This window comes from Gymnogyps californianus, chromosome 5 (assembly GCF_018139145.2).
Source record: "Gymnogyps californianus isolate 813 chromosome 5, ASM1813914v2, whole genome shotgun sequence".
Taxonomy (NCBI): Eukaryota; Metazoa; Chordata; class Aves; order Accipitriformes; family Cathartidae; genus Gymnogyps; species Gymnogyps californianus.
Window position 1 is genome coordinate 28,999,733 of NC_059475.1, and position 11,933 is coordinate 29,011,665.

Below are 11,933 nucleotides of genomic sequence, written 5' to 3' on the forward strand. Positions count from 1 at the left end.
ATAATTTTGAAGCATATTGCTTTATCTTTTTGATTAACTCAATTATCAGCAGATTACTGACTGTAATAGTGACTTAGTGCATTTTATATGGGAAAGAAATCAGAAAGGAGACTTCAGAGAATGAAGTAGTAAAGGAAATATCCAGTTCTCTGAAGTGACACTTCTATTAAGGAAAAGTTAAGCTTGTTAACAAATGGTTAAGCCTTAACTATTCTGAGAGTTGTGCACCTATTTTCTGTGTTATATTCAATAAGGACAGTTTTGCCCTGGGAAGCATAGGACTGTGAGGGTGTCAAAATCTTTCTAATCTGTAATGCTGTTGCTGGTTTTCCTCTGATCTTGATATTATATATAGCTGATGAGTGCTTGCATGGACCAGGTGCTGTGGTAGGATTTACAAGGGTGCAAGTAGCTAACTCTGCAAAACCATGTGTTTTTTTGTTCTTCAGGCTGAAAGTCACAGCATGAAAAACCAACAAATGGACCCCTTTACTAGGCGGCAGTGCAAGCCCACAATAGTGTCTAATGTGAGTGTAATACTTAAGTTCAGTTGAGGCAATTTGCAGAGAAACAGAAACCAATGTAACGCAGAGAGTAGGAAGGAAAATGTTGTTTGTATTCATTCCCAACTGTGCCATATGCTATTAACTCTCCAGATGCCAGGGTGAGATATAGTTGAGTGAGATCCTGGTCTCGCTATCCCAAAAGAAGGAAGAAGCACTATTTTTTTTTTTTTTTTTTAATGCAAAGCGTGAAGGATATAAGTGATGTGGGAATGTACATGGAGAAGCAACTATGGTTTAGACTTCTGTGGTAAGTTATTCTATGTAGAACTACTCAGATTTAGCTCTGGGAAGACAGTTTGCTTTAGGTGTGAGTTTCACTTCTAATTAGTTGAAACTTTCCTGAAAGATCTGTGAAAGGAGAGAGGACACCTGGCATTTTGGGCCTGTGATGGATAAAGTAGTTTAACACAAACTTCCCCTGTGACACTGTGGCAAAACCTGCTAGTGCAGTCCTAGCTATATAAATGATGGATAACAAGGTGATCAGCTCCTACTTCTAAGTAATCTGACTTTGTTGAGGCCTGTCCTGGAATAGTATATGGTTCTGGTATCGGTAGTTGAAAAAAAAAACTGATCAGGTTGACTCTCAGTCTCCACAAACTGGCAAGGGAATAGAAAAGGAATTTTATTGCAGGGCTTGAGTTAAATAATTATTTCTGAAATAATTCTTTATTAGAAAAGAATCATAACTGAGTAGCTTTATTATGGTAGACAACTATTATGTAGAGAACACAGTCTTCTAAAGATTTCTTCTCTCTAGTAGAGTGTTTCAGCCAGAACTGTAAGCTGAAAGCAAATACATCTAACAATAGTGTTAAGACTAGTCACGGGAGCAAACCATATCAACAGGAAGTGTATTTCTCATTTTCTCAAAGAAAGACTTTCTGAAGGATAGCTCTTAGTTTGTTACTCTCAGATGCATTACACAGGTATCAGGATGATTTCTATTCTCTCTGAGATCCTGAAGATTGGGCTAACTGATCTACAGCCTCTTATGGTTTTAGATTCATGGATGTGAGTGCTTTTTTAACAAAATGGCAGTATTGTTTTCGCTAATTTAAATACAATGGTTTTTGGGGGTTTTTTTTGGTGTCTTTTTTCCCTTCTGCAGTCTAGAGATCCTGCTGTCCAAGCTGCCATCCTTGCCCAGCTAAATGCAAAATACGGCTCTGGTGTATTACCAGATGCTCCAAAGGACATGAGTAAGGCAAGTTTCCATTTCTGTCTCTGTTACGTTCCTCCCACTGTCACCATTTTGCTCTAGAAGCTTATGACTAATAGTAGATGTGCATGCTTCAGTTCTAGGAATAGGTATCCTGTAGAGCATTATCATAAAAAAGAAACAGCTTTTTCTTTCTTGGGGAAAGAAAATTAAGTTTCTCTAGCAGTATGAAAGCTAAACTAAGTACCTTTGTGGCAGAAGTGGGGAAAAGCATTTTTATCTCTGTTTATCTGGACAGATAAGGGTTGGAGACTTACTGTGATTTCTATTTCAGGGTCCAGGGAAGGATAAAGATGTGAACTCTAAATCAGCCAGTGACCTCTCAGAAGATCTTTTCAAAGTGCATGACTTTGATGTAAAGATTGATCTTCAGGTTCCCAGTTCAGGTAGGTGTTCCAGCTGAGTTTGGGGATGTGATTGTCCAGGTCATTATGGTAGAGCTCACTTCTTCCAGAATAGTTCTTTCAGCATCATTGGTGGGCTTTTGAAAGTGGGAGCAAGGACTCTGTGTTTGTCATCTTGGCAAGTATCTTGAAGCGAGGAGGAGGGGATGTGTGCTAGTGATGTCCATTGAGAAAACAAGAACAACTGTGTTGTGTTAGACTGAAAGCCCAAATATACCCATATCCTTGCTCCAAATGCCTCGGGAGAAAAGGAGGTAATGAGTGTTTTCTGATTTACTCTTCCAGGCTACAGTATCTATGACTTGCATAATCTTTGCGAAACAGACAAGAGTGTTGTATTTAATAAGCCTTGATATGTGCCTTGATATGTACCTTGATACTTACTTCATTAATTTGTCTAATCACTTTTGAGGACAGATAAGCTTTGGGTGTCTGTGATGTCCTGTTCCATAATCTGTGTACATACTATGTGGATAAAGTATTTTTATTTGATTTTGAACCTGCTGCTTTACCAAGTTGCTGTTCTCTAACTTTGGTATTGCAGATGGTATCGAAGCAAAATTTTAGGGGAACCAAAACACTGGGCAGGGAGTGAAGGTATGCTTATAGGCACAGATTTGCTGACCCTTCCTCTTTGTGATCTTGACTTTGAGAGCCTGAGATGTGTGGCAAGAACAGCTTAGTGTCATAGAATCATCAATCATTTAGGTTGGAAAAGACCCTTAAGATCATTGAGTCCAACCGTTAACCTAACACTACCAATTCCACCACTAAACCATGTCCCTAAGCACCACATCACATATTTTAAAAGCCTCCAGGGCTGGTGACTCAAACACTTCCCTGGGCACCCTGTTCCAATGCTTGACAACCCTTTCAGTGAAGAAATTTTTCCTAATATCCAATCTAAACCTCCCCTGGCACAACTTGAGGCTGTTTTCTCTTGTCCTATCGAGCTGTTTTCCAGTGGGGGGAAAGCATGGGAGTATACCAGTGCAATTTGACTCACGAAGCTTATTTTTTCTTGCATTACTGGAAGGATTAAAGCTGAAGTTTCTTGGAGGACAACAATTTAGGAATTACTATAAGAACATACTTGTCAAGAAGGGAAAGTAGGAGAGGTTGTCTTTCCAAACTAGGTCAAGATTGGAAGTCTGGACATAAGACTACAGAATGAGGTAGGATGCCAAGAATAGGAGACTTCCTGAAGCAGATAGTGAGAGTTATGAACTTCAGAGAGCCAGCAAGCAGATGAGGGTTAGGCACTAAAGGACAGTGAAAACCAGGAAGGGGACTGAAAAGAGAAGGATGAGAGACACAATATAGGTAGAGGTTTAAGTATGGCTGTTTTGGTTTTTTTCCTCAGACAGAACACTCTTTTGGCATCTTGCTTTGTGCAGTCTCCTTTCTTAACAGAACCTGGGGACTGGTTAAAATGTGTATTGTAGACGTGGATAGGAAGTTTGACTTCTGTCCACTTTTTATCTGTCTCTCTGTGCTTGCTATTCACGTGGGATAATGATTTATCAAAGATCCTGGAACTGAGCCTGAAGGCTCTGTTTGTATTGTGATTTAAGTGTGCTATAGAGTAGTTTTCTTAAGAAATGAAAGTATAATTGTCAGCAGAAAGCTGGATTAACAAACAGTTTCAAAATTGCACATGCTTTATCCATGAAGATAAGCTACCAGATACTGCCCGTATTATTAACTGAAGTTCTAACCTGATGTATGCTAGAGAAGCCAAATGTGATTTTGTGGTGAAGTTGTCAGCAAAAGCAAAAAGTAAAAATCTGTAGTTTTCATGTATTTCGGTCCTCACTCTTTTGTTATCCCCAACAGAATCTAAGGCACTGGCCATCACCTCCAAGGCTCCACCAGCAAAAGATGGTGCCCCTCGGCGATCATTGAACTTGGAGGACTACAAAAAGAGGCGGGGGCTTATTTGAGCATGCCCACTCTGCTGCTTCTGATCCTGCATGCTCCATGACGATGTCCTACCTTTTCTTCCTCCCTTTTCAGTTCTCCCTTCTGGGTTGGAGCAGCAATGGAGCTGGGAAGAGACTCTTTAAAACTGCCAGTCATCTGTAACATAAACCATTCAATTATTTACTGTATAGACCTCCCTTCTTGCCCTTTCCTCCTGCCCCCCTCACAAATGTGGATCTGTGCTATTTGGGGTTTTCCCATTTCTTTTAGTTTGAGTTTTGTTTTTATTTTGTTGATGCAGCTCGTTGGTCCACTCTGTGTTCAGTATTAGCCTGAGGTCTGGATTTCCATAGAAATCTCTTGGTGGTCGCAGAATCAGCACTTGGTGATCTCCCCTTACATACCACCACAGGCACGGTGAATAAACATTGGCGCAAGACCTTTGTGGCTGGAAGGTCATCTGCACTTTCTTCCTCTTCTTCTTCCTCCTTCATCCTAGCTTTGGAGAAGGGAATCTTCAAAAACTGGCTTAGGTTCAAAGTGTAAATTTTTTTGGGAGGGTTGTGTGACTTTTTTTCAGGTGTTTTTTATCATTTTTAAGCTGCAGTACTATTTGTATCCGTCTGTCACAGTTCTTTACGGCTGTTTTGAATTTCTACCAGCTGTACTTGAGCATCTGAAATTGCAAGAAAGAAACTCATTAAATGTGATTCTTCTTACTAAAACGGCTTGGCTGATATAGCTGTTTAACTTCATGTTCACTTTTTTACTTACACTTAACTGATGAGAGAAAGGTACACAGCTCTTGATGTGGGACTTGTCATCTATAGCACATCCGGAGTCTCCAGCTGTAACTGAGTGGAGTAGCTTTTTCTGGGATGGCCCTGGGGTGCTCACTGGTTGGGCTTTAATTTCTTCTCCAAGCCTCCAATATTACATATTTTTTAAGTCGTCATGTCTTCACTGGGCTCCAGCTCACTTTGTTTCTTGCTTTGTGAACCATTTAAACGGGGCTTCTATAAACAAACAAAAAAATTAAAAAAATAAAAATCACTTTGTGTGGAAAGGGAAGGACACAGTAAGGACATAGTAGAAAGGTCAGTGGGTAATGTATGAGAGGTAGCTGATGCACATTTTTCATATATAAGCTGGTACAAGTGGAGTGCAACACTAGCACAAGAATTGTATGGCTTTATGGAATATTTGACTGGACACAAGACAGCTAAATTATCACTCAGGTGTAAAAAAAAAAATAAAAAAAATTAAAAATCAAAGTGTAAATATAAGTGACATTTAACGAAGAACTTTTCCAAACAAGATACAACTGAATATATGGAGCTAAGAACTAAATTAAAAGAGAATTAGAAGTCTAAAAGGTTAGAGGCCCTCGTTCAGGTAAGCGTGCAAGCACGTGTTTGTTCCTACTCAGGCCAGTACGTATAGAATAACTTAAGCACTGAACTGGATAGGAATGTTTCTGGGGGACCCTGAAGAGGGAAAATGCTGATGCTCTTCTTGTGTCAGAGCATTACTGTTTTTCTGAAATCATACACTGGTTACGTTTAAACCTGTGTTTGATACTTTCTTGTTGGATTCTTAATGAAACTTTAATCTAGTTCTTATTTAACTTTCTCTTCCTTTTTTTAACAGTAGCTTTAAAGAAACATCATGTAATAGTGTGCAGATTGATACTATGAACTGTGTATAAAAAGAAAATCAACCTATGAAGCAGCTCTTATCTACCATGTAAACAAATAATTAGAAATCCTTCAATACTTATTTACCGAATAGTCCCTAGTTCTAGGACACGTGTGGGTTATTCTGTAAATATGTAACCATAGACTGCTTTATTTGATGGCCTATTTTAGCAGCTTCTCTGGAGTTGTAGTAGGCTCTCACATATATGTACTTTTAACTTCTTAAGAGTGGATTTATGGAATCTACCACGATAACTTCATAGGAGACATCGTGATTCATTGTGTAGATATGCATTTGATATGATTTTGTTTTTTTTCAACAGCTTCAATGATGTTACAGATTTGTAATAAAAAAAGTCTAAACTTATTTTGCAATAGCCAGTTTTCAAAATAATCACTCTCCAATGCTTTGCAGAAATAATTGCCAAATCAAGCGATTCAGGAACTGATTTTTCTACAGAAATGCCTCAGAGCTCTGAGGTGCAGTGACAAGTGGTCTCTAAAGGTAAAGTTAACTCAAATTCAGTATTTTTAATATGCTTGCCCTTGATATATTGGTTTTAGGTAACTTCTACATTTGGTAACGCAAGAATAGTCTGTACTACAGCCAAAATGTTGACGAGACCCATGCAGTGTTGCAAGTAACTTTTAGTGGAGATAACCAAAACAGAAGAGATGCAGTGAGGTTAGAAGGCAGATCTGAATGGTGGACTATGTCCTAGTTATCTGCAACTATGAAACTGCCACTTACCCTCTCACAGTCTCTGGATTCTGCTGAAATACTGTTTTTAAGAGAGGCAACAGTCAGTAAAGTATCATGCAAACCTCTTATATTGAGAATAAAACATCAAGAAAGTACTCTTGAATAGTTACAGAACTGTGTATGAAAGCTGTAATCTTTTTTCCTTTAAGTGCATGTAAAGGTGAGTGACTACACCTCCCACTCGTTAGAGAGGGAGAGATTTGTTTGCTTTGTTTCATTGGTGTCCTAGCATAGTTCATCACAATTGTACAGACTTCTATAAATAAACTTGGTTTGTTGGTTTAATAAGGTTGATTGTTTATCCCTTGATCTGAGGTGCTAAGGGTTTCCTGTCTGGAATTTGTTTTTTCAGAAACTGACACTTCATTTATCAGTCTGGACAATTTTATTTAAAATACTAATACTGTAAAATAACTAATGAAAAGTAAGCCCCCTCTTTTGCAAGAGTGGCTGTTGACTCCTGGATCACTCTCTAACAACTGGAGTTGTTCCTTATCACTAGAATCAAACGGAGCCTCTTGGAAGGTCAGTTCATTTGCACCTCTGCTGCATCTCAGTAAAAACACAGACTTTGCTCATCTTGTAGAAATCCAGACTACTTTTGTAATTAAAGATGCTAAAGCATGTAGCTGAACTTAGAGAAGCTACTGAATGAGATGAAGCAAGACTGTTCTCAGGGAGTGCTTGGTGGGATGATGAGACACAACAGGCATAACTTGAAATAGGACAAGTTCTGCCAAGAGGTAAGGAAAAAAATTTTCACCCTTAGGACAGTCAGAGAGTGGACCAGGTTGCCCAGAGAGATTGCTCTGTCTCTATTTTGGAGGTTTTCAAGAGAAGGCTGGATTAAGCCATGAGTAACATGATCCAACCTTGTAGCTTACCCAGCTTTGAGCAGGAGGGTGGACTGGAGACTTCCCTGAGTTCCCCTCTGACCTGAATTGTCCTATGATTCTATAAGTAATTTCATATTGCTTTCTCCAGTTTTGTCTGTCTTCCCTGCGTGTACTGCCCCCTCCCCATCCCCCTTCCTACATGCAGCACGCAGAATTTGTCTCAGACACGGTGGCTTGCTATGAGCAGTGCAGCCTTTCCCAACACACACATCCTTTCTGAGAATCTCTGGGTGTGTATGTCTAGAGTTCATGCTAGGGCTGTCTGTGAAACAAAATTGTCTCTATGGATTTATCACTGAAGAGGCTGGAAGACAGCCTGTTGCACTGTAGTGTGAAGAGCTGTAACTGAGATTCGATCAGCAAAGTGTTCCTTTGATGCACTTTGAACAACAAAATACATTTTGAGTTTTCTACCTCCTTATGAGCTTTTTTTAAATGCATATGCTTCTAAGCTGCTGTGCAAGGTCACAGATTTTCAAGGAAACTTTAGGATAAAGGGTCTTCAGGATGGGCGACAGTTTTTAACTGGCTTTGGGAAGGATAGTCAACCAAAGGAAAAAATGTTGTGCCTCAAAGGAAAAGTGAAGCACTTTCTTCACAGCTAGTTCATTCCTAGCAGAAGGTGGAAGCAGAAGAAGGTGAGAACTGAAAATGAGGAGTCTGCACAAATGCTTCACTAGTTATACATACTGGGGAATAGAAAGACACATGGATGTCATCTCAAATTTGGGCTTTGGCATCTTTGTTTTTCCCCCCCATCTTAACTAGACCACTCTGAGCTTTGAATTTGGGGGTTCTTAATTGTGGGAAATAAGTGCTGTAAATTTGATACTTAAATTACTGATACATACGTAGACTTACTACCTTCAGCACAGTAACTTAGTCTTTTAGAGGGAGATGCTTAAGTAGCCAAATAAATGGGTGAATTTTCTTTTTTTATTTTTAGCTGGAATGGTTAAGCACTCACTGGTTCTCCCTTACCACCATCATCAACCGCTTGAGATTTTAGCCCCTCCTTGTCCTCAGCAGCTGAAGGAATATCATATGAGCAATTTCTTGAGTCTCATACTGTGTGGAGTTATCTGGGTCAAAAAAAAAAAAAAAAAAAGCTTTATTTCCTGCTTTGTCAGTTGCACTGTGGGGGTAGTAAACATGAAGAGAGCTGTGGTGGTAACATCTTAAACTTTTCCAGCTGTTTGGAAAGACAGCCATTAGATGCTCCCTTGGGGTTCTTTATGCCTTGACATCTATCTAGATGTTAAAGGCTCCTGTGGCCCAACTGTGTCAGGCTATCACAAGTAGGTGTTCCTCATGTGCCAGCCTTTAGACATTTGACTATTTTTCTTTAGCGTTCTCCTTTCTACTGAGAAGAAGCAGTATCCGGCTAAGAGTATGAGCAGTTAAAGAAGGTAAATTAAAGTAGGAGCTTCCCTGGAATAGCTAATATGTTGCAATTACATATGAGTAACAGAAGGCAGGGTGAGTATTTATAGTACTTATGACGGTGTATCTGGCATTTTGTATTAGACCACATGTAGAATACTGTGTCCAGTTTTTGGGTTCCCCAGTTCAAGGAAGACTTCAGCCGCTTGGAGCAAGTTTAGTGGAGGGCCACCAAGATGGTCAGGGGCTGGGGCTTGTTCAACTGGAAGAAGGTAATGATGTACCATTATAATACCATATTACTGTTGTTAGTAACAGGCCATAACCTTAGTACTGAGTCTGCAAGGCCTCAGCACTGAGGCTTATCAGGCTTCCTTTTCTGGACTTTGCCTGACCTGCCTGTAGCTTTGGTTTACTTAGCTTTGCTATAACAATGATTTCTCTAACTGGCCAGATATCTGTGGCTAATTTATTTTACTTCTGTTTACCTTTGTGTGGTGCAACCATAGTTTTATATATGTAAGAGTAATAAGCAGTTATTTTATGTAGAATGAGATATTTATGAGCAAAACAATGATGTGGTGGAGAGAAATGCAGGCATGGTATGATAGCAGAGACCTTTAGAAGTGGAAATGAAGGATGTAGCATAGAGAAGTACAGATGGATGACGGGGCACATGTATGGGACTGGAGACCCTGTAGTCATATATTGGTGAGTGGTTACAGCAGTCAAGTATGTGTTTGTTGTTGGGGGGTGTGTGCATTTTTTTATTGTTGTTGTTGGGGTTTTTTTGTTGGTTTCGTTCGTTTGTTTGTTTGCTTTTAAAAAAGGCAGAACCAGAACTGGACAAAACTCTGTTTAGGGAGTAACAGAACAAAGAAATCATATCTAACATACGTGAAGGTCACCATATATCATAAATTTGGATGTAGCATGGAGCTGTAGACCAATGAGTAAAGAGAAAGATGTAAAAGCATGTTAGCAAACATAAAAAGAACCCCAAGTGGATCCTAGAGGGAGGAGGAAGAAAGCAGCAGCATATTCCTCCCAACAAAGGACTCCAGATGCTGACAGCTTCACGTTATCTTTTCCAGCAGTCTCGAGCTATTGACTTTGAGACCCAGAGGAGCAACAGAAGGATGAAAATAACCCCTAGAAAAGGGATAGAAACCGAGAAATGTGTGTTACAAATTTAATTGTATTACTGCGACTACTTCTGTATAAAAGTACTCAACTGCATTATTATTCTTTCTTTTCCTGTAATAATTAGATCTAGGCTAATAGCAATCCTTGAATTAGGTTAAGATTTCCATATCCTAACAATAAATTTTTAGCTTTACTAATATATATATATTATGCTTCCTCTTTGCCCATAAACAAGATCTTCAGTCTAACAGAAGAGGCAACTTCAGGAGGAGCTAAATAGCAGCCTTCCAGTAAATGTGGAGAAGTTGTCAGGAAAGTGATCTGCTTTTTACAGTTGTGTGTGTGTGTGTGGGAAGGATGAGAGACAATGGCATAATTTGAAACTAGAGGTTCTGATTAAAGGTAACGAAACCCCTCTGTGAGGACAGTGAATTGGTGGCAGAGGCTGCCCAAAGAGCTTGTGCAACGTATCCTTGGGAGGTTTTCAGCTGCATAAAGCCCTGAGCAACGTGGCCTTGGAGCTGACCCTGCTGGGTGCAGGAGGTTAATCTAATCTAAATTATACTATGACCCTATTTACAGTAAATTCTAAGTGAAACTCGAGTCTACTTTGCTGTAGCTTGTCTGCTCCATAGTCAAGCTGTTTTAAGACAACTGATAGGAGTTACCCATGTTGCCAAACACAGCACTTAGCTATTTGCAAATGAGAATTATAGGCTATTGATTTAGTTACAGTCTGGCTTCTCTAAATATACAGTCCATGCATAAGTTTCTTAATTTATATCTTTTAATTGAATGGAAAATGTAAAGAGCAGTTCTGCTACCGTAGCCCACTGCTGGGGGGACAGTGACTCTCTCCTTCTTGGGAAGAACCTGGAATTTAACAACTGGCTGTTCCTAAATTCTCAGCATCCTGCATTCCAGTAGTCTGTGAGTGATAAAGTGTATTTTCTGTAGAGCAAATAATTAATCTGAGTGTGATTAGGTTGGGTAGAATGTATTTGGGGTAGAATATATTCTTTATCATTAACTTTGCACTCAGTCTTCAGTATTGAAACATGAGAGGAATTATTTGAAATGGAAAAGGACTGTTTTCTCTTTAGAAGAGCTGGCACTTAGTGTCAAAGAGTGAGCTGAATGCTTTAAGAGACTTAATACCCTTATGCAGTATGAAGTAAGGCAGTGTAATTTCCTTTCTTAAAGAGTAATAGTTATGGAGGGGTTTTCTTTGTGTCTTTTTCTTTTCTCCATATCGAGCTTTTAAAAAAAAAAGTTGATTGACTTTCCTTATGTTTTTTGATCCTGACAATAGCTGATGTCTTTCTAATTCCTGAAAGCTAGCTGCAGACTGTCTGCTCTACTAAAACTATTTATATGCCATTCTGAGCTTCTGTCTTTCCACACATTTGTAATCCCCTGACAACAGAAGAAACACTGAGCCCTAATGAGGGTGGGAAAGAGTGGTCATAGTCTGGAAAATACTGAGAACCTCTGGTCCATGAGGACAAATACTGTGCAAACTTCAAGACATAATATATGCTGCTTTCTGATAGCTAGCCTTCCACCTGTGCCAAATGTGGCACCTGGTTGGAGTGAACCACGTTATTTTCACCCATGTTGTAGAAAAGCATCATGCAGTAAGTAATTTTCTGAAATGATTTTTAAGGAACATTAAAGTTCTGAAATAGGTTAATTGAGGAATTGGTGGTTACTCATACAAACACTTGCAAGCAACATCCCTGACTTAATTGCATGTGCGTAAATTATCATGGATCCTGCACAAGTTTGTTTGGGTTTAGTAAATGTATAAAACTTTTTGCTATATGAGAGCTATGGTTTTTGAGTACTGTTCTGGAGAAATTACAGTAGGTCAGTGCAGAAACCCATGATGACAACAAAGGAGAAAGGTAAGAAAGCCATTGGAAAAAAACTT

At 39.3% G+C, this 11,933-nt stretch overlaps 1 protein-coding gene across 1 annotated transcript in view; it reads left to right on the forward strand.

The window, feature by feature from the left end:
- RTF1 (RTF1 homolog, Paf1/RNA polymerase II complex component) overlaps positions 1-6,854 on the forward strand; it is a 31,644-nt gene extending 24,790 nt beyond the window's left edge. The window contains 4 exon segments of the mRNA XM_050897188.1: positions 450-527; positions 1,678-1,773; positions 2,063-2,174; positions 4,029-6,854. Coding sequence (XP_050753145.1) covers positions 450-527; positions 1,678-1,773; positions 2,063-2,174; positions 4,029-4,135 — 393 coding nt within the window. The 3' untranslated portion in view covers positions 4,136-6,854.
- The last annotated feature ends 5,079 nt before the right edge of the window (positions 6,855-11,933 follow it).